This window comes from Apiospora aurea, assembly GCF_038362705.1.
Source record: "Apiospora aurea strain CBS 24483 chromosome Unknown utg000005l_segment0_segment0, whole genome shotgun sequence".
Classification (NCBI taxonomy): Eukaryota; Fungi; Ascomycota; class Sordariomycetes; order Amphisphaeriales; family Apiosporaceae; genus Apiospora; species Apiospora aurea.
In genome coordinates, this window is record NW_027117392.1 from 5,451,694 (window position 1) to 5,473,500 (window position 21,807).

Here is a 21,807-nt window from a genome sequence, read left to right on the forward strand (position 1 = left end):
CGTACAATATGCCCCCTTTTTCGGGCTTCTCAGTATCGTTGGTGTTGGCGCTGCTACTTTGACTTGCCAATACACTGTTCACACGAAGACACGGTCTATGCATCTCACAAGTACTGAACGTCCTCCCGAGAGCTGCCCAGCACTATCCAAGGGGCTCAACCAGGTGGATCCTCGTCATCTCGCTGCAAGCCCGAGATCTGCAACATCTTGAGCCTAACGGCTTCCCATCCATGCCTCCATCGTGGGCTTGGCGTTACTATGCATCGTACGATTTCTATAGGTCAGGCAGCAACGAATCATCCAGCCCGACAGTCGATTTTCTTTTTGCATAGGGCAGACAGCGGAGAGGATCCAATCCTAGCGGGTGTGCGTCATGCGGGCTGACCGGCCCTTTGGGTTCGTTTCGTTCCTTGCCTTTTCTCCACGTAGCTCGGGATTCCTTACCGGGGCTGGATACAGATTTGCATTAGCGGTGGTGGATGAGCCTCGTGGCAGTGTGTGTGGGCTTACTTTTGGATCTATGCCTATGCAGGAGCAGAAGGATAGTCAAGTAACCAGGTATACAATATTATCGTATGCGTACACGAAAAGCAACGCAAGGATAGGAAAGAGATCGGTGGCAATGCGGCAGTCTGGCATATATCCTCGCGCCAGAAGATCGCTAAATCGCGCCACCCACGTGAAGAAGCAAAAAACGCCAAATTGCTCCCCCAGCCTCCCTTCTCTCTCTCTCTGTCTCTCTCGCTCTCTCTCTCGCTCTCTCGCTCTCTCTCTCTGCACCCCTCCCCCTTCTGGAGCCCCGTTAGTTAGCATATGCATACGTACTGTATAGTACTACGCTCAGCCCTACCTCGCCTTTCTTGTTGTCCACTTAATTTACAGAACCGCTTCTGGTCGCTGCGCCACCACCATCTGTACTGCATGATGAATGAATTTCCTTGACGATCTGGACCAAGTGGAGAGGTTGGAGAAGGACTAGGGTTGGAGGAAAGGCAGATGGGCGTATGCATCATGACCATGATACACATGGCGTGTCTTGCCTTGTCTTGACCTGAGGATGGGGAGTGGACAGGGCTTTCCGAAACCAAGCCCCCGCCGGACAACGAATAGGACGGACAGGGTCCGCGAGGGATACCACTGACCAGTTAGGCGGGCGCGCTTGGCGTGAAGACGAAACAAGACACCAAATCTCGAGAAAGCCTTGCCGGAATCTTTCTCTTCTCCGGTCGAACGAGACCGACGGAACGGGGCGAAGAAGCAAGCAACTACCACCTTCTCCCCTCCCTCCCTTACCTCTCCCCCCAATCGCTATTTTTGGCCCGACTCCATACATACATTAACCACAAGAAACAGTGGCACGCTGAACGGACAAGATCGAGAACAGGAAGTTCGGCCGGGGTCGGTCCTTCCAGCTGCTTCCCCCATCTATTGCTGACCACCTCGTGTTAACCCCCTCTCATAGTCCTACATATTCCTGTCGTCCTCCCCTTCCACCATATTTGCTGCCCAATTATAACCAGATACGGGAGCCTAAGCCCGATGCGCTAAGCTAGTATACTTACGCAACTTAAGCGCCGTCCGTTATATGTCTCCCTCTTGCTCAATGTCCAATCGGGTCCCCGAGCGAGCCAAGTTCCCTTCCTTCCTTCCTCCCTTCCCCCTTCGACGTCACGTCACGTTTCGGTGCCAGATAAGCGATCGTCTGGCGGGTCTTCTGGTCGGTTATTTCGCAACCTGGTCGCTTCTACGGCCGCAGCAAGCCGGACAGGGCCTGCTCCTGCCTCTAACAGTACCGATGCCCCGTCCGCATTATTGTTTCAGTTGACGATGCCACTAGTGAGAAAATCCCATGGAGCCTGTTTGATCAAATGTCCGAGTTTAAATTGTATGTAATGATTATGTACATAGACGAAGCCACGGAATTATGTGCCATCAGATACCAAACCCATCCCCCCCTTTCCCCAGACTCATGCTCTCTCGTCCTTTGACATAAGCCCCCAAGCTCCTCAGGGGGGCTTTTGTGAGAAGGGAATGACGAATAGGAGTCTCTCCGGGGGAAGGCGCCAATGATAGAGGCATGCTCACCGGTCCCCCGTTTGTGATCTAGGGCGATGCAACTAGCCAGAAAGGGGGTTTGGCTGGGAAATTCCTACCAAGGAAACCATGGTTTCTGCCAGCCAGACCACAATTTATTAACCAGATCTGTTCTAGCAATCAGAAAAGGAATATACAGGCTGCCAGGTTCTCCACCTCGGTGTGGCGGCCGTCGGGAAGCAAACACCAGATCCTAACCCCCACTCCCCTGGATCGTCTGCCTTTCCATCGTCATGGGATCCTAAGTATCCCCAACCCTTTCCACTAACGAGTCTACCTTCTTATCCAGGTCTTTGTTGAAAACATGCCGGACGCCCAGACCGTGCCCGCCAACCCGGGGTATGTCGCGCTTCAGCTGCCTACACAGCTCCAACGCCTCCGCGAGCTTCCCCTGTTTCTCCAGGCACTGGACCAGCGACCATACATGGAAGATCCTTTCTGGATGTTCACCATCGTCACCAGCTGCTTTCTGGTACTTCTCTCGATCGCAGGACTCCCTGAAGTAGCGTTCCGCCAGGCCGAGCTTCCCTCTCTGCATCAGCACCTCACCATACCATTTCTTGCCAGCCATAAGTCCGATGTGGTCGTCGCCTAATACCAGCAGCGCCGTTTTTAGTGCGTCTTTCATCAACTGCTCCGCCTCTTCCAGGCGTCCTCGAGCAGCTATAATACGCCCCTGGTATGCCTTTGCCAGCAGGGTGAAGGGGTGGCTCTCGCTCCCCAGCTCCTTGCGCCGCCTGACAACAAGCTGTATTAGATCTTCGGCTTCTGTGAGGTCCTTCTCGGGATCCTCGAGGTCTCGGGTTCCGGTACAGGCATTCGCCAGGGACATGGCGAGGGCTTCTTTGATCTCGAGTATCTCTGGTTCTGACAAGGCGTCTACGGCATCGCCAGGAGACCCCCCATTGCACTTTGTAGTGCTTCCCGATGCCATTGGACAGATATTGGATACTCGAACTTGGAACTATATATCTTCCCTATTAGGTTCATGCACTGGATAGTCTTTCTGTGATGTTCGCCGAAAGCCTCCCTCAGGCCCTCCAAAGCCCCTTTACACATTTCGAGAGAGTGTGTGAACCTTCCCTGTGCATGAACTCCCTCAGCGTGCTGAACTGTGGTGTCTAGTGTCCTAGGGTGGTTTGGGCCGTATAGGGCTTCCCTCGACTTGTGAACCTCAGATAGCAGTTTCTCGGAATCGTTGCGTCGCGTTTGATGGTATAGTGCTGCTGCAAGACCAGTTTTCGCGAGGTGTGTCAAGTGATCATCTGGCCCAAAGCGTCTGATCAAGTGGTCGTGAACCTCTGACAGGAGATTCCCGGCTTCCTCATAGTTGGCGCATTCCATGTAGACTTTGCCAAAGCGAGCTTTCTCGCCCAGCTGCATCTGCCCATACCACGGCCAGAACCAGGCATCTGACCATGAAGAAAGACGCCATTTCACCCATGCTACAGTGAAACAGGTATTTTCCTTGCGTTTGGAATTCCGTTCCATAATATGGGCCTGGAGACTTTTCGAGCACACTCGTACTTCTTCGATGTGCGGCTTCATTTCGCGGCGCAACGTTATGTCTTCCTCGCTATCGCCCCCAACTAGGGGAATGCAGCTGGCCAGCACGCCCGATGCCATCTGGCAGTATAATACCTGCTCAGACACTCGTAGGCCCGGACGATCTCTCACCCACTTGTGGACGAGTGGGTGCATCTTGTAGCGCTCGACCAGTGGCCGGTCGTCATCTACGAGGTTCCAGTCATGCCCTTCACCAGAAGTGACTTTATTGACCAGTGATCTCGACACCAGAATTCTCAGGGCGCTGCGTAAGCGTTGTGATACTCTCCCTTTCATATGATAAGAATCGAAGTTGCCAGGATTCTTCAGCATATCGGGCAGAAGGGCCGGGAAGAAGGAGCGAGATGCTAAGTCACGAACGTTTGACTTGAAATATGATTGCGGGTGCTCAGTCTGCAACCCAAGTCGGTTGACAATTTCATTTTCCCTGCTCTCAAGCTTCTTTTGGTCCGCTCTCTCGCGTATAGGATGAATGGAAGCATTGACAAGCATGTCAAAACGAATATTGTCGAAGTGCATGAAGGAGAAGATCTGGAGAAGCTGAAGGGCGTCCGAAATTGCCTCCTTGTCCGTAGCCGTTTCTTGGAGTTGTCGAAGCATCAAATCGAAAGTAGCGTATACTGACATATGCTTGTAGCCGTCAGGGCCGCCTTGGATTTCATTTAGCTCGCTTGTAGTGCTTCTCCTGTCCCTGAATCTTGACCATGCCTCGCGTATACGCGCCGCTTCTTTGTCAAAGTAGTCGATGTACTGCGACAAACGAAGGCCATGGTGGTGTATCGCCTTTCCAGCATGTACAAGAGCTAATGGAAGGTAGTAGAGGTGCTCGCAGATACGCGAAGCATACTTCAAAATGCTCTCTGTGCGCCGAGGTTCTTCAGCAGCTTTCAAGAGCAGTTCGTTGGCGTCTTCGTTTTTCATCTTATCCAACGCAAGAAACCTGCGACCAGAGTTTCCATACGCAATCTGCGCTGGATTTCGGGTAGTCACAAGTATAGCGCCTCTGTCTCCTGTCGGTGAGAGCTCTTCCAGAGACAGGTCATGATCATCCGCATTGTCAATGATCAAAAGCCAGGGGTGTATAAGCTCACGGCTCGACAGAAACTGTTTCGCTGCTTGCTCAGTGAGATTCTCCCCGAATTCCTTGGCAAGTGTGATGTATGACTGTGTTGCTGTGTCCCGACTACTCGCATCGATCCAGAACACCCCCAGTAGTATGCCTTGTGTTCGATAGCATATCGTAGTGCGAGCTCAGTCTTACCCGAGCCAGGCTGGCCCTGTATGACAAAGCGCTTCTGTATAGGAGAGTCAGAGGTTACTTAATCTAAAGCAACCTCTAGGTCCTTCAACTGATCCTTGTGGCCAACATAGTCATTGGCATGTGCACGATCGGGGAAATGTCTGTTCCTAGACATAGCACGCCAAGCCTGATACATTTGCTGTGCGTGCTGCACAGCTTCCTCCTTATCCGCATCAAGTGGATTGAGCTCGGTCTGGCCGCTGCTGTAGCCGAGGCGACTGATTTTACCTCTCAGATGATGGGCAACTTTATGAGCCTCAAGGAGCGTTCCCCTGTCGGAACTCATGGTATTCCTGAACGATGAAAGCACAATGGCAGTTTGAAGCAGAGATAAAACTTCAACCTGAGGACTGACATCCCGAATGATGTGCTCGTAGGTAGCCAATAAATGCAGAAATTGTTCCAGAATCGGGACCTTGGACGACAAAGTGCTGCCCAGTATCGGCTTGTTGCGTAGTATACCGTTAAGTCCATTGTGAAGAGGGTCTGAGATCCCAGACAAGCATCGATCAGCCACTTTCTGAACACTCGCCCAGAGCATTTCAGATAAATTCCCATGCCTCGACGAAGTCCAGGACGCCTCGGTGATATCTCCGGTCTGTAACCCGTGGCAAATGTCCCGCAGCTGCTCAAACGACTTCTGCAGGGTGAAGCAAGTCTTGGGTGGTCTCTGCGAGCTAGATTTATTACTGATCTCATCTAGACATCGCAGTATGTCGGTAGCCGTGTAAGCCAATGCGTCCAAAGTGGCCCGCAGCTCTGCGTCCATGTACCTGTTGTCGGCAACCGTCGAAGGGATCGAGATGGTAAGGGTTTCCGCGGAGGATAGCCCAAGTGACTGCTCGTCTCTATTCATGTTTTGATGCGATTGGGCCAAAGTGAACTTGCTGGACGACCATCGACTTCTGAGGAGCTTCTGAAATGCCACGCAGTCGTACTCTGGAGCGTGGTCAGATTATAAGGAGGAGTTGGGTAACTGGAATAACAGATTGGATGGATCTGTATGAGTCAAGAGTGAGAACATGGCATGGGTGGTGGCTGGCCTTGGCTGGCCCGGCGGAGTGGCAGCTTCCTTCCTTGAGTGTAGCTGATGTACCTGTACTCGAACTGTGCCAGGCTGGTGTTCAGGATGGATGATATGCTGCCAATGCGCGACATGGGTTGTCCCCCTCCTGTTCATTCAAGCGGCTGCATAACTACATCCGATGCAATACAAAGTCTGGGTCGTATGCCCAACCCGTATCCTGAATGGTGTATTTCTTGCTGACCGGCTTGTGGTATGTTACGTGTGCAAGAGTTGGTTGGATACCGCCCTGTTTGGATAGTAATCATGCATGTATGTAGCTAACTCCGGTGTGTATATACTGGTGCATACAACATCAATGGCAGCGTTATATGTAAGGAAGGAACGACCTTAGGTAAGATTGCCTAGCATGCACTGCACGTACTTCCTTCCATCAATTGATTGATCATATCGCAAGAGCCTCACACTTTTCGTCATCCAAGGTAGGTAGGTACATTAGGTGGGTAGGTTATTCCAAAAGTACCTTCGTACCTTCTGCACTGGTCAGAACGATGCTCAGGTGCTGTCGCTCTTCCCCGACTGGCAAGTTTGGAATGTTAGGGGGCAGTCGGATGTTCGGATATTTTTGCAGTATCCTGACAATTGCGTAACTAGACTCCATAAGAGCATAATCCTCTGCGGGTTCCCCCATATCAGCTGTAAGTCTCGTAAACACCATGATGGAACACTTACTACCCAGGCACACTCGCGGGCCGGCGTGAAAGTCCAGGAAACCGCCTATCCCGGCACGCCGCTGCAGTTCGCCGTCTTCCCAGCGAGTCGGTCGGTAAACCCTAGCGTCTGGGCCGTAGATGGACTCGTTGCGGTGCAAGTGGTATGATGACCAGCCCAGGCCCGCGCCCGGACGCAGAAGCACTGGCGATTCGCCGTCTGGGCCGCCACCCCGGGGGAGCATCGTCATCCGCTTGGCAAACCTGACATTGACAGGGAGCTGCGGATATAATCGAAGAGCTAGTTTTGCACGGCATGTTAGCGGCCGCTCCTTTGCATACCAACTGATACTGGCAGACAGCGGGACAGAGACCAGGATTGTCACGTACTCTCGTTCAGACAACATCGCAAGAAGGGGAGCTGCTGGATGTGCTTTCGGGTTATCTCTTCAGATGCTTGGGGTACCACCTCAGATATCTCTGCTTTCAGTCGCCCAATCAATTCTGGATTGCGGACGAGATGGAAGCTGTCATCGGGACTTTGTAAGTAAGTAGCTCTGAGGCCATATGTTCTGGGATAGCTTTGCTCACAATGTCCAACTCAGCAAGCACGCCGTGGTGTCTCTTCCTGCAATCAAAACGTGCAACAGCTGGTCTCGAACCATGTCCCGATCTTTCATATCGCGCCACAGATCGATAATGAACGCATACTTCTCCATGGCGGCCTCTTCGCCGTACTGCTCCATGTAGCTGAGCGCCTTGTCGGCGAAAAACGATGCCCAGTCGCGGACACCTTTGCATGCGTCATGAAATTTCCGCGGCTGATAGAGCCAGCAAACGTCTGCCAAGCGCAGGCGTATCGCCGAGACATAGCTAGCATACTCAAAGTTGTCTCTTAGAGCCTGTCTTTCAGATACGGGTAGGCTATTGTGAGGCTCGCCGAACAGGAGTTGTGTTGTTGTGCTCAAGGTGTATTCAAAAAGTGAGGTTGCAAATCGACGACACCTTCGTTGTTGGCTTGCACTTCATGCGAGATTGCTTCAAGCAAACTATCAGCGTGTTCTCCTAGGGCAGACAGGCCTAGTTCGCGAATTCGGGAGAACTGGCGACGAAGTAGTTCACGCGAATGTCGCCAGGCAGACCCATCCTGTACGAAAATGCCCTCGCCCAGGAGAGGCAGCAGTCCCATACGACGTGACCCTAGTTCAAAGTCTTCGAAGCGGCTGTTCAGGATTGCTTCGATGTTGACTGGGTCATGGACCATGTAGCCCTCGCCCAGTATGTCAATGCGAATGGTTGGCGCCGCGCCCAAGTAACTTGTTTGAAATTCGAGAATACGTTGCTTTGGAAGTGCATCATACTGCTGCTTGAGGAGGTCCAAAGCGAATGGCCATTTGTAGGGTACTGTCGCCTCCACGGGCTTGCAGCCGTGCTGTGCTGCGAAAGCTTCCTCTTCTTGCTTTGTGAGTCGGCGTTTACGGTACCATCGTGCGCACACTGATAGCAGTACAACTGTCCCCAAAGTCCGAAACAAGAGCCAGAAGTTAGCACTGGCGCTCATGCTTGCAGTAGGCTGAGATGATATTTGATTGCAGAAGACCCGAATCAGGGACAAGTCGAATTGTATGTGTAGATGAGAATCCGTCTTGAAAAGAACGCGACATCTTGCGAAAAGGATCAGGCTGCGGATAGAGAACGCTGGCGCTTCAAAATACGTTCTCGCCAGTACGGTGGAGGGGTGTTGTAGGTGTACACACGGCTTGGCCGACGGTACTTGTATGGTGACGACTGGGCAAACATGGAAATTATTAATGGATGTGGCTTGCCAATAACGCGCGCCCAGGTTACATTATATGCATGCTGATTGTCAGAACATCCGAATCCGATGCTGCCTGCCTCTCAGGTTACACAAACGGGCTCTCACCACACACCACACCACACCCGAGTCGAATGGGGGGCGGGTTCGGATTCCCAAACGCAAAAATTCGAGACTGAGGCATACACAGAAAACTCCTATAATTCACCGACTATGCTAATGCCATTCCGCAGCACAATGCATTCTTTCACCTCCTTATCGCCATGTCTTCCAATGACTCTGATGGACTGTCGGCAAGTGACATAATTACCTATGTTGGGGTGCCCCTAGCTGTGGCTGGTATACTGCCTATCACCTACAGTGCTACATCAACTTTGGTATATCGGGCCAAGGTCAGGAAAAAGCTTGAGCAATCCCAGTCTGGGGGTAGGATCCGCTCTGCCGAGATCTTCAATCGTGTTGTCGAGGTACAATTTCCACGATATCGTCTCGCTGCACCTGACCCAGTTGATGGCTCCTCTAGATGTGGAATCCAACAAGTTCAGGCTTACCCGAGAAGCGGGCTCCCTGGTGGTACCTGGACATTTCTGACTTGGAATCGCCAAGAGATCGGTACGAAGACCCAAAGATTGACACCGGGAGACGAACCCGTCCAGCCGCAAGCTGAGATACGATTCTATGAGTTGATCGAGTGTCTTTACAGGTTGGGGGCCGAGGCAGATCCTTCTGGGTGGGAAGAATTGCGCACTCGTGGGACCTGGGCGCCAAGAGGACTTGTTTTGATGCATTTTGGTTCCTCAGATGCTCTGCTTATAGTTGCGTCAGACGAGCCGGATGGGTCTCTGGCATTGCAACTCGGCGCTGGTGTGGACTGGCCTAGCCACCAGATACAACAAAGAACCGCGAGTTCAGAGGCAGAGTCCGTTATCCTATGCCCGGTTACATCGAAAAAGCATTCAAGTAGACTCGCTAAGGTAGAAGGGCCTCAGGACGCCAGCCTCGCGAGTGGCCCAGGGGGTAAAGACTCGCCACTATCAGATCTGAAGGAAACTCAGAAAGGCCCTTCAGAACAAGGCGAGTCTCGCACCGGGCCAGCCCACACCTTGCCCATACTTTGCCGGTTCTCAAGCGAAGGACTTGCACAAAGTGAATGGCACGCAGCATCCAGAGAGGGCAACCCCACTAGCCTGAGGGCTATTGATACCACCCATCTATGCCCGGGTGAAGGAGGCTCGAATCAAGCCATGTGGTTTGCTAGCTGTGCGACCGCTGTCCAGGCAACAAAAGGCCAGCCCATAATATGGTTCCGTATCCCGGACGATATTTGTCGGTTTGCCCGAATCAACAAGTTGCCCTGCGGCGTTCTCGAAATCCTGGGCATGCTTGAGCCCAGCAACATTGACTCCCGTGAAAGCAAGACCAAGTGGGGACAAGCGAGCAGACGCATTGCAAGTTCCCTGGAGGAGAAAGCGCTCGCTACTCCTCGTTGGCCTATTCAAAGAGTCGCCGACTGCAGTCTTCGCTGGCTCCAGGGATTCCATCCCGAGCTGGCCGATCTCAGCCTGCAAGACGTCGTGGTCACCGTGCTCTACCAGATGGTCGTAGACCCGCCGTTTGCGGCGTCTATCTGCGGGATGCTCGACCAATGGCGCGAATGGACAGACATTGGGCATATGCGGTTCGAGGACATGCGCGCGGTGAGAGAGTTTCAGGAAATATTTGCCGAAGCGAGCCTGCTTCTCGCTCTCCTTGACAGATTAGCATCCGACCCACGAGAGAATGCCCTATTCAATGTGCAGAGCTGCATAGAGACTTTCAAGTATGTGAAGTTAGGTTAGACTATAGCAATGAATGTCAGACTCGATGCAAGTATACGTTGGACGTGTTGCGTTTCGGCATCCTTCCTATAACGCAAGAAGCCAGTGCAGGTACCAAGTCGAAGTAGAAGTGTGCTCGTGCCGGCCGTCCCAGCACAAGATGCTGTGAAGGATGCTGTGAAGGATGCAGGCAGTTTGGTTTCCTTGCGAACGGCGGGGTAGCCGGACCAATGATAGGGGCGCGCCCAAGCCGCCTGACTGCAGCAAAGCCCGCGAGGCAATCAGTCCAGGCAGGCTGACTGCAACCACCGACTGCAGCCGTCAACCAAACACCTGCTACCCAACCACCATTCCAATTTCGGTCGCCCGTTCGCGAAATGCTGGCCGCAGCCGCCGCAGAGCCAGACACTACTACTATGGACCACGCCCCGGATGTGGAGGAGGCGCAGGCGGAGCCGCCCCAGGAACCGATAGTGGGCAGTAGTCGTTCTGGGGAAGTGGATCAGATTGCGACAACGGGGCCTTCTGCTGGGTCCGGGGACGAACTACCACCGCCGTCGCCGTCGCCGCCTCTGTATGATAGTTCTAGCGCGGGGGAGCAATCTGCAGAATCGTCGCCGGTTGAGACGGACGCTACTAGCACCACCACTACTACTGTCACTGGTGATGCAACGAGAGTTCCTCTACCACAGCCAACAGAGGAGGAAGTGGAGGTGCCGCCCGCACCTCTGCCCCAACCAGTACAGCCCGGCGACCCTCGTTGGGCGTACTCGTCTGACCGGCCGCCTGCGAAGCTGCCTATCTATTTCCACGATGCGGTGGGGCGGAATTATACCTTTCCCCTGGGAGAAGGCGAAGACATGGGAGGTAAGTCGACTTCTTCTCCGGTTGTCCAGGTCGTAAATAGCCTTTACCAGAACCCCAAGAGCCAGAACATGCCTAACAATCGCCTCTCTACACTCTTCACAGGGCATGGAGCGCCTCATCCGCGCCTGCTTCGCGCATGTGACACCTGTCACGTGGTGGGTGAATGAGGGCCGCTACGATCTCAAGGTGGTCGAGCCCAACTCGGCGGAGGCCTCGATGGCCGGCGCGGCGCCGATGACGGGTATCGCATCGCAAATGTTCACGACGGTACCAGCACCGCCGCCGCCGCCGGGGGTTGGCACCAGCGCGTCCGCTGGGATAGGGGATGGTGCCGGTCTACAGACGCAGCCGCTGGCGGTAACGCCCCAACAGCAGCCCGCGGCCGGGACTGGGGCGCCGTTTCTACAGACAGTGGTGGGTTTGACTTGCCTTTAGTTTCCCTGGGGCTACTTGGCGAAGTTTGACCTTCATACTAATACGGCCATAGATACTACCGGAGCTGTGGGACGAGCTCGTCGTACCGGGCATGACGGTGACGATGACGATGTGGTAAGTGATCCGCCGATGCCCATCTCGACTACACACGAACCGCACGATTCCCCAATCTCTGTCTGGTATCAACACTATGTATATATGAGACTCCTCATGACCAAACGTTGTATATATGCAACACAGGATTGTAAATGTGGGAGTGGAGCAACTGACCAAAAGAAACCAAACAGGCCAAAGCAATCTTACTATGACACCCTCCCGCCTCCGCCGCCTCCACCACCGCCGATTTCATACCCTCAACCGGCCCCCCTCCGCCGCCGCATCCTGGCCTGTATGGCCCAGGGGGTTGGGCGCGGGTTCGGACGCGGAGGGGTCCCGATGGGGATGGGGAGAGGGCGTGGAGCACCGGCCAGCACCATATGGTCGTCGTCGTCGAGGTCACCGTCTCCGCCTCCACCGCGGCCCAAGACGCGGAAACGACAGGGTGCTGTTTGAGTGAGAGAGGAGTATGATACCACATGCCAATACCTCGGTGTGTTACCTAAACACGCTTGCGGATTTTCCCGTACCTTCACCATGGGCGGGCGAGCGAAAATATCACTTTGTACGGAACCGAGCTGTTCATCTTAAGGGCGAGAACCACGCATTTGCTACTGAAGGAAAATTGATCTGTTCGCAACTTATTACTAGCCTCCTGTCGCTATTGGAGATACGATATGAGCCGAGAAGCATGGTAGATATACTCGAATATACCAAGTTTGGTTGGCAGAGAGCCTCGTAGAGACCTCAGAAACGACAAAAAGAATGATGAGGAAGAGCGAATAATGCTTTGCTTTTATCTGGACTATTTCTCTTGTTTCGGGGCGTTGCGACCCTGTGTGCAGATCATTAACTCTCCAAGTTTGATAATTGCTCGACCAAATTAAACATACTTTATGCCTTGCCCCTTGGTTACCAACCGAGGTGAGAATAAGAGTTTACGCCGCGGAAGCATATATCTTGCTTAGGTCGCAGCATACGACGCTGCTGGACTTACTTTAACTTCCATTGCCAAGTATCTCTGATAGAGTACACAGAACTGGACTTTGCCATCCAGGTCTATATTCCAAAACACCCTCTCTTCCTCCAATCTTACTGGCTACTGGCCGTAGATCGCGGTCAGCAATCAAGCGGATACTCTACATGTACAGTATGCACGAGTTAATTTAGACCAAGGCAGGGGAGTAAGAGAATATGTACGACCGGACGCGAGACCAGAGTGACTCAATACGTGAGGCTGAGTGTAGCATTTGAATCATTCCGTGCAGCTCAGATCCTTCCAGACCCGAGCTGCCCGCAAGGTACAGCAAGGCCGCGGGCGGGCTCTTGGACGCTGGGATGAGCTAGAATTGCCACCAGCAACCTAAACATTAATCAGGTGGTATGAGACGGCACGCTCTAGGTCGTCTCCTTCTTTTCATGGTAGCATCCCTTTACTGTCAACGAGATCGATCATGTGATGCTGGATTCTTCCCTGCGGCATCCAATGGCATGTACATGTATGTTGATTGGCCACTACGACCGCGGAAACTACAGGCCTCGGCGAGTTTGGCGGCTCAACTCAAACTTTCATGGTATCCATCCATGGCTTCCAATTAACTTACGGCTGACTTGCCTGGGTTGCCAATCACCGCTTTTTTGTCTTCCCACGTTGTGTCCCTGCAGGAGTACGACCCTGAGTCACCCTGAGATTGACATTGTACAGCTTGCATACATAGCACATCGTTTCTGGTTCGGAACAAGCAATTAGTATTGGGCTCTTACCACCTGCAAGGATAGGTCTCATGTACGGTCGAGGGTAAATCATGACCGGATTCGAACATCGTGTGTGTGTGTGCGTGTTTGTGTGGGTGGGTGGGTGCGGAAAGGAACGGGCAGAGAGAGACAGACAGACAGACGGGTGAATTTTGCGGGTTTCGGCACCCATTCCCATCACTTACGCATCCATCATGTGCATGCGCGCTGCAAGTTGCAACTGCGACTACACCGTATCGTAAGGAGCCCGCCCTCGGCTGATTGGCCAATTTACTTGCAAGGAGTCATGGGGTAGCGTGAGCAAATGCGGAGAGGTTTCCAGCTCTCAGGGTTGGGGTAATCACTGCTGAATCCGCTTTAACCCTGGGGAAGGAAGTGTGGGCCGATGCGGGAAAATACAACGCAGTATTTGCCTAGTCAAGTTTGTGGCCGTTCATTTCACCATGCTTTCAGTCATCGACAGATCAAGTTATGCTAGATAATCAGGGGGTACCATCCCTCAGATTTATTATTGGGGATGGTTCTAGCATATACTTGATACTACTACAGGTACCTTACATAATGTCGAGAACCATTAATCTTCTCTCGTCCCTATCACGAGTCCTCGGGTCGGTCAATCGGCTTCTCGTTAATCTACACAGCACACAACAGAGGCCATCAGCTGTCACAGTTACACAAAATTCTCTCCTTCATGACGTACCCTGCGGGGTCTGCCGAGCGAATTAATGCTGGTGGGAACCCTCGATACACTCCCGACATTCACACCCGAGCCCGCTACACGCCACAAGCTTGGGAGCCCTGTCTGTCAGCAGCAATAGCGGGATCGGCAAAACAAACACCCAATATGTGGATGCCAAGCTTGACAAAGAACGGGTCCATGACCAAGGTTTTACCCGACGGTACAGCGAGCTGACGATTCACGAAGATCCCCCCTGTCCCCCCCCTTCCATTTTGCTACCCCAGGTCGGGGGTTTTTGGAAAAGTTGGAGCCCCCTTGCTCCAGTTTCTAAGGTTGAAAACTTGGGGGAGGAATGCGGAGTTCTTCACAAAGAGACGTCGTCGAAAAGCAAGTCGGCACAACCAGTCGGCCATGCCTATTGATTAGATGGAAAGCCCGCCGCGAATGGCTGCAAGCCCTCCGTAGAGCCGCAAATAATTCAGACTACACCCGTCCATAATGGCTGGCTTAGGGCGTCCAAAGGAGACTGCACAGCTTTCTCTTCCTGGCAGAACTTCTTAGTAAAAGTAGCATGCAGCTCAAGCGGCAAAGATGGTAAGTGATGGCGCCGAATCCAAAGCCATCTAATCTCCCCCAGCAACGGCACAGAAGCAAAGGGCTCCGCAAAGAGACAGCCCCCGGTGCCCAGCCAAGGATACTTGCCCAAGAGTGGAGCTACGAACTTGGCGGGCTTGTCCTTCTTGCCGTCCAAGACAGCCAAGACGTCCTGCCCAAGCCAACCGTTGGTCGTCGGAGCTTGCACACGCACTGATGTGAGAGGTTTACCAGTACCACAGTACAGTCTATAGACCAGTACTAGAGCCTAGAACAACCTGGGGTGTGCGGAGAAATGTCCCTCAAGTGGAGCGGGATAGCTGCGAATCTATCCTCTTGGCCGAGGATACATGATGGGAAGAGTGCGTGCGTGCTTCAAGAGAATGGACGAACTAGCACCCGCGCCCCCGGCCCGCCACGGATTTGGGACGACAGACAGACGAAGCTTCGGCCTGTCCATCCATTCACGCATCACCAGCATCCCTCCCCCCAGTCGACCTCGATACTTATGGGGTCATGGGGGCGCCGTAGTAGCTCTCGCTTGTTTGCTTTCAGTATGGTGGTGTGGGTGCTTGCTGTTAAGACCTTGCATATACTGCTCCGGCTGGGTGGCATATGCGGTTGGCAGGCAGTGTACAGCTCTACCTACCTGTCTCGGCTCTATATTCTGTGTACTTACATAATGAATTCCGAGCCAAGTGATAAGTGCCAGGCAAGGAAACTAACGGTCAGCGGGAGACTAGGTAGTCGGGTAAGTGAGTAAATACGAGCAGGACTGACTGGCCGGTCTGGTCTAGGTAGGCCCTCTTCGCCTTTTCTTTATAAACGGCTTCCCCCGGAGAGCTCGATCCAGAAACAGTCTCCCCTCCCCTTCTCTCTTGCTTCGGTATCCAATTCGCACATCCAGGTTCGTGTGAATTTCTCTGGGTGACACAATCAATCTCACCGTGTCGTATACCTGAGACCCAGTTTTGTTGAGAGCGAAGCTTTCTCAAGACCGAGACCAAGCTCATCGCCAGGATTACCAAGCTGCCCAAGCTTTCTCTTGTCCTCAAGCCAACTCTCGGACAAGATCTTGGCCTTGGCGCGTTCCCGCAAAAATGGCCGAGAAGCCTGAGAGGATCGACTCGGCCGCCTCGACCGACATGTGGGTAGCGTAACTCCAATGTCGTATGCCAATTTGCTAACCCAGCAGCAGCCCGTCGAAGAGAGTGAACGCCCATATTGAAGATAGCACCCACCCAGTCACCGACGATGTCGTCAACACGAACCTCGAAGCCAAGTGAGCAAACCCTTTTCAATGTTTTTGTCAATCTCACGAAAACCCGGGTGTGGTCTTCTAACATCGGGCTCAGGATTAAAAACCCTCTGAAGGGAGTCCCTTATGACCAGCTGATGCGCGATGTTGACGCCTTCGCTGAGGAGAAGGGACTGACCGAGCACGTCGCACTCCTGCGCAAGGGGGCACTGGTTGCTCAGGACCCAACCCAATTTGGCGAGAATCTCACGGGCGAACATGCGCTGGACGAGGCTGAGGTCAAGGCGTTACGGGAGGAAGTCACTCACAAATGGCGACTCCCGGCCAAGCTTTACCTGACCATCGCGACTTGCTCCATCGGCGCAGCGGTGCAGGGCTGGGACCAGACTGGATCCAACGGTGCTACAATCTGGTTTCCCACGTACTACAACATTGCGCAGAACGAACTTGTAAGTGGAAGAATACTGGACTGTGTCAATAACCCAAGGCATACTCTAACATTCACATCTTGCAGTTGGTGGGTATGATCAACGCCGGTCCCTACATTGGATGTGCCCTGCTCGGTTGCTGGCTTTCGGATCCTGCAAACAACTACCTTGGTCGTCGCGGTGTTATCTTCCTCTCCGGTCACCTGTGCTTATGGCCTGTTATCGGCTCTGCGTTCTGCGAGACATGGCAACAACAGTTCGCGTGCCGTCTACTCATGGGTGTCGGCATGGGCATCAAAGCTTCTACAGGTTTGTTTTGGGTTCTGACCATCGCTAAACCCGCATGATCTGACATGGATATAGTACCGATCTACGCTGCGGAGAATTCACCTGCGTCCATTCGAGGTGCTCTTGTCATGTCTTGGCGTAAGTCCTACCCCTTATGTACACACCAATCAGCATAACACACAAAAGTGAGCGAGGTCATCATACTAACATTCGACTAGAAATGTGGACTGCCTTCGGCATCATGCTTGGAACGGCTGTTAACTTGGCATGCTTTTACCACGTACACAACTGGAGACTTATGCTTGGTAAATTTCCCTTTGAGTGCACTGTTCTATGATGAATGGAGACTTACCTGTCGTGATAGGCGCCCCCTTTATCCCGGCCGTTCCTCTTGTGTTCTTGATTTACTTTTGCCCAGAGTCTCCCCGTTGGTTGATGAAGAAGAACCGTTATCCTAAAGCATGGGTTAACTTGTTGATGCTTCGAAATCATCCTATCCAAGTCGCACGAGATCTCTACTACATCCACGCACAGCTCAGCATCGAACAACTGATCACGAAAAAGAGCAATTACCTCACCCGAGCCGGTCAGCTCTTCACTATCCCGCGAGTCCGACGTGCCAACATTGCGGCTTTTACGGTCATGCTTGCGCAGCAAATGTGCGGAATCAACATTATCGCCTTCTACTCGACGACCGTCTTCAAAGCTGCTGGCTCCACCGAGTTCATTGCTATGGTCAGCTCTTTCGGCTTTGGCATGGTCAACTTCCTGTTCGCTTTCCCAGCTTTCTGGACTATCGACACGTTCGGACGGCGATCCCTCCTGCTGTTCACATTCCCGAACATGATGTGGTCGCTTCTGGCTGCTGGTCTTTGCACGCTTCTGCCTGACCATCATCCTGCCAAGACCGCACTAGTCGCAGTGTTTGTGTATATATTTGCCGCCTTTTACTCCCCCGGTGAAGGCCCCGTGCCATTTACGTACTCGGCCGAGGTCTACCCACTCTCTCACCGTGAAGTGGGTATGGGCTTCGCCGTGGCCACCTGCCTGGGATTTGCTGCCGTTCTCGGCATCACCTTCCCTCTGATCCTCGAGTCACTCGGCACCGCGGGCGCGTTCGGGCTCTACGCCGGCTTCAACTTTGTGGCCTTCTGGCTCATCTTCTTCCTGGTGCCCGAGACGAAGCAGCGGACGCTGGAGGAGCTGGACTATGTCTTTGGCGTGCCGATGGGCAAGTTTGCGGCCTACCAGGTGACCAAGGCGACACCCTGGTGGTTCAAGCGCTACGTCTTCTTCCAGAAGGACGCCGTGCTCGAGCCGCTCTACCACGTCGAGAACGACGAGCACGACTCGGACCGCGCCGACCAGCATCACAGTACTTTGCGCAGCAGCCCGGGGGAGCTGGACGTTGAGAAGAGCGCGCGTCCGGTGCCGGAAGTAGAGGGCGATAGGAAGATGTAAACTACAGAACGACTCATGTTCGCTCGCTCTGGTGGTCGACTATGGGGCAAGATATTCTTTGGAAGCTTCACGATTTTGTATGATTTGGGTTGCGGACGAAGGAGACCCTTTTCTATTGCTAGCTATCGGTTTTGAGCTGCAAAGCTGGGATCGCTCTTTTATAATTTTATAGTTGAGCGTGTCTACGGATATTTTGGTCAGAGAAATATACCCCCGCCGCTTTGGCTATCGCTCTTTTGAAATGTCTAATCTTTCTCCCCGTTTCGAGATCTGGAGAGAGGCATGCTTGACATTACTACAGCTGATGGACGATAGCAGCACAGATGAGTTCAATATCGCACCAAGTCTATACTACCTTCTGAGAAGTTCATGATGCTGATTGCGGCCGCTTCTGCGGAAGAGGGTCCGCCTAATAAGGTAACGTTGGTGCCTGAGAGCGTGGCTGCGCCTAGGTCGTAGCGCTTGATGAAGATTGACACTTGGACATTAGTGGTGTATCTGTTTTCTTCCTCAGCTATCTGGAGGTCGATGAAGGCGTAGACCTGACGCCTTGTGAATATTGGTGTATCTCAATGGAAACCTTGTGGATGCGGGCAGGTGGGGGCGTATATCAACCTGTCTCGAATGCTCAACTGCCGAGTCCCAAATTGCCATGGCGGAAGGTTCGGAAGCCAGGTGAGTTGAGCCAATATTCGAAGCAGGTGCGAGAGACATAGAGACATAGGGGCATCGTATCGCATCCGTCAGCGGTTGAGGTAGCAAAGTACGGTCGGTAGCTTGGACCAGCCCAGCGGGAACCAGTCACCCGCATGCAGACAGCGGCCCAATTGATCTATCTGCATCTATAATTGGGAGCACACACCACCGACCAAACCACATCTTTTCGATCTCCAGCAGCAACTGCACAATTATCCTAGCCTCTTTTTATTTCGGCATGAACAACACTGATATTTCAGCATAAGGCCTCAAATGGAAGGAACGAGACCAGCCAACGCGGGCATCAATGGCCAGGCGCTAGGTAGTGCTTGCTTACTGCGCCTTTTCCACGTGCTTGGGCGGGCTATGATGTGTTCAGCGAGGCTTATTGTCCTACGGCAGGGGTATCGACCCCGCTAAACACGCGTGCTTGGGGGGCACTTGGGGGGCACTCGGAGGCACTTGGGACGATCCAGGCATTCAGACCAGCAACAAGCTCGAACCGTTCGTAACATCAAACCGGGCAACACATCACAATGGGGGTTTTAGCTGGACCCTGCCCCCAGCAAGTATATTTAGAAGCGGTGCTCTTCAATACCTCGTATTCCAGCAGCTCGCAGCCTCTGTCACGAGTCGGATCAATTGGTGTCCATCATATATATATGTATATACCATTGGTTTGTTTCCCTGCAGCTTCCCGGGTCTTTGAAACAAAAGAAGTTGTCGAACTGGTGGTGCCCCTCCTGCTTACTGGAATAGAAACAACAGCTCCCGCCCTTGCAATCTTACGTCACATGGTGGTCGATTAGACAACGACAGGCAACAAGGGAATCCACAGCAACACATCTCTACGCAATACACGACAGCTGCTGAACAAGCCCCTACCTAACCTATTCTAGCGGTTCTTCTCATTACTCCGTTCCTTTGTTCACTTCTCCAGGAACGGGGTCACTTCTTTACTTCCCAACATCAATTATCCAGAAATACCGAATCTCCACCATTTGAACCATTCGCCCACGATGGAGTCCTTCGCAAAGCTGAAGCGCCGTACGACGGATCTCATGGAATCCATTCCCAAGAATATGCCCGCCATGCCCCAAATGCCCAACATGCCCCAGATGCCCAACATGCCTCCGATGCCCAACATGCCACAAATGTCGATGCCCCAGATGCCGAATATGCACCTCGGACAATCTGGGGCCCCAGGGCCCTCAATGAAGGGCACCTGGCAGCATATCGAGCTTCCTCCTCTGCCGCGCTCGTCCCATTCCCTCAATGTCGTCGGCGGATCAGCCTACATCTTCGGCGGCGAGGCTGAGCCCAACAAGCCCCTCGACAACGAGATGCACATCGTCACTCTACCCTTCAGCAGCGCCCCGGCCGACTACTACTCGGTGCCCGCCCAGGTCTCCGCCAAGACGCAAATGCCCGAGACTCCCCTCAACACGGTGGGCGAGGTCGAGGAGTCCGCCGCCGCCGCCGAGCTGCGAGAACCCCTCACCGACGTACCGCTCTCCTCCTCGCCCCCCGAGGTCGAGACGCCCGCATCGTCCGAGGCCAACCGTCTGAGCCCGACAGCCGCCGAGAAGGGCAAGGCCAAAGACCTCACCCACACCGAGGTGCCCGCCCCGCGCATTGGGCACGCCACGGCCGTTATCGGGACCCGCATTTTCCTGTTCGGTGGGCGCGCCGACACCTCGCAAGAATCGACACTCGACGAGGGCGGCCGGGTCTGGGTGTTTGAGACCAAGACGCACACCTGGTCGTGCCTCCTGCCGGCGTCCATCACCGGCGGCATTACCACAGACCCCAGCACGGTGCCTGCGCCGCGGACGTACCATGCGGCGGCTGCGACGGATAAGCCGCGCGAGTTCGTAGGTATCAAGCCCCTGCGGCGAGCAGAGTCATGGAAGGATTGGGCCGAGGGCGACAGCGCGGCCGTCGGCATCCCGCAGCGGCCCATACCCGGCCACATCGCCGAGAACGCTCGCGACGAGGAGGACCTGGATGCCGGGTTCGGCACGCTCTTTATCCACGGCGGATGCCTGGCTGATGGCAGCCGCACCAGCGATGTCTGGGCCTTCGATGTGCATAGCCGCATCTGGAAGCAGCTCCCCGCAGCGCCCAGCCCCGCCCGAGGCGGCGCCGCCCTCGCCGTGGCCAAGAGCCGTCTATATCGCTTTGGCGGGTTCGATGGCGAGTCCGAGCTGGGCGGCCAGCTGGACGTGCTCGAGCTCGGCGTCGACCAGTTTGATGACCGCGTGAGCCGCGGCGAGGTCAGCGTCGTGGCGCGCGGCGACTGGGTCAGCCTTGTGCCGCCCACGTCCCCGACCCTTCAGGGCAACACGGCCCCGGCCGAGACCAGCACTCCACTTGTGCCCACGCAGGATCCCCATCCCTGGCCCGGTGCCCGCTCTGTGGCGGGGCTCCAGCTCGTCCTGGGCTCCCAGGGCCGCGAGTTTTTGCTGCTCCTGCTGGGTGAGCGCGCGCCCACCGCAGAGGGCCACGAGGCCGCGGGGACTTTCTGGGACGATGTCTGGGCTTACCAGGTTCCGCCTCAGGGCATGACGGCCGCCAGCCTCGCCGACGCCGCGTGGCGCCTCGCCGGCCGCAAGACGGGCGAGGGCCGCTGGACCCGCGTCACTCCAGGGCCCTACGACGACGAGGTAGACATGGACCACCAGGGACCTGGTGCCCGCGGCTGGTTCGCCTCCGCTAACATGGGCGATCTGGAAGAGGGTGGCGTCGTCCTGTTCGGCGGCAAGGACGAGACGAATCGGCGGTTGGGTGATGGATGGATCTTCCGACTTGGATAAAAAGGGAATTTTGTTCTCCTTCTTGCATACGATTACGATGAAAATATGCTACGTATGGTTTTCTGGGTTTTATTTCGGAGTTACTCATGAGGGGTCCATTGGGAAGT

General features: G+C 54.1%; 6 protein-coding genes across 6 annotated transcripts; 4 read left to right on the top strand and 2 right to left on the bottom strand.

Moving 5' to 3' along the window:
• Positions 1 to 2,335: 2,335 nt before the first annotated feature.
• Positions 2,336 to 2,926, bottom strand: PG986_008215 (uncharacterized protein; the record flags this gene model as incomplete). The annotated part of the gene is made up of 1 exon (XM_066844437.1): positions 2,336 to 2,926. The coding sequence occupies one exon, from the start codon at positions 2,924 to 2,926 to the stop codon at positions 2,336 to 2,338; it is 591 nt and encodes a 196-aa protein (XP_066700549.1).
• Positions 2,927 to 5,057: 2,131 nt separating this feature from the next.
• On the top strand, positions 5,058 to 5,264 carry PG986_008216 (uncharacterized protein; the record flags this gene model as incomplete). Its single annotated transcript, XM_066844438.1, has 1 exon — positions 5,058 to 5,264. One exon carries the CDS (start codon positions 5,058 to 5,060, stop codon positions 5,262 to 5,264), a length of 207 nt encoding a protein of 68 aa, XP_066700550.1.
• A 1,228-nt stretch (positions 5,265 to 6,492) lies between these two features.
• Positions 6,493 to 8,255, bottom strand: PG986_008217 (uncharacterized protein; the record flags this gene model as incomplete). Its single annotated transcript, XM_066844439.1, has 4 exons — positions 6,493 to 6,995; positions 7,085 to 7,233; positions 7,286 to 7,717; positions 7,771 to 8,255. The coding sequence occupies 4 exons, from the start codon at positions 8,253 to 8,255 to the stop codon at positions 6,493 to 6,495; spliced, it is 1,569 nt and encodes a 522-aa protein (XP_066700551.1).
• A 518-nt stretch (positions 8,256 to 8,773) lies between these two features.
• Positions 8,774 to 11,747, top strand: PG986_008218 (uncharacterized protein; the record flags this gene model as incomplete). The annotated part of the gene is made up of 4 exons (XM_066844440.1): positions 8,774 to 10,343; positions 10,646 to 11,226; positions 11,297 to 11,608; positions 11,682 to 11,747. The coding sequence occupies 4 exons, from the start codon at positions 8,774 to 8,776 to the stop codon at positions 11,745 to 11,747; spliced, it is 2,529 nt and encodes an 842-aa protein (XP_066700552.1).
• A 4,106-nt stretch (positions 11,748 to 15,853) lies between these two features.
• Positions 15,854 to 18,188, top strand: PG986_008219 (metabolite transport protein YwtG; the record flags this gene model as incomplete). Its single annotated transcript, XM_066844441.1, has 7 exons — positions 15,854 to 15,900; positions 15,952 to 16,035; positions 16,109 to 16,460; positions 16,526 to 16,748; positions 16,803 to 16,865; positions 16,946 to 17,032; positions 17,092 to 18,188. The coding sequence occupies 7 exons, from the start codon at positions 15,854 to 15,856 to the stop codon at positions 18,186 to 18,188; spliced, it is 1,953 nt and encodes a 650-aa protein (XP_066700553.1).
• A 1,715-nt stretch (positions 18,189 to 19,903) lies between these two features.
• Positions 19,904 to 21,700, top strand: PG986_008220 (uncharacterized protein; the record flags this gene model as incomplete). The annotated part of the gene is made up of 1 exon (XM_066844442.1): positions 19,904 to 21,700. The coding sequence occupies one exon, from the start codon at positions 19,904 to 19,906 to the stop codon at positions 21,698 to 21,700; it is 1,797 nt and encodes a 598-aa protein (XP_066700554.1).
• Between the last annotated feature and the right edge of the window lie 107 nt (positions 21,701 to 21,807).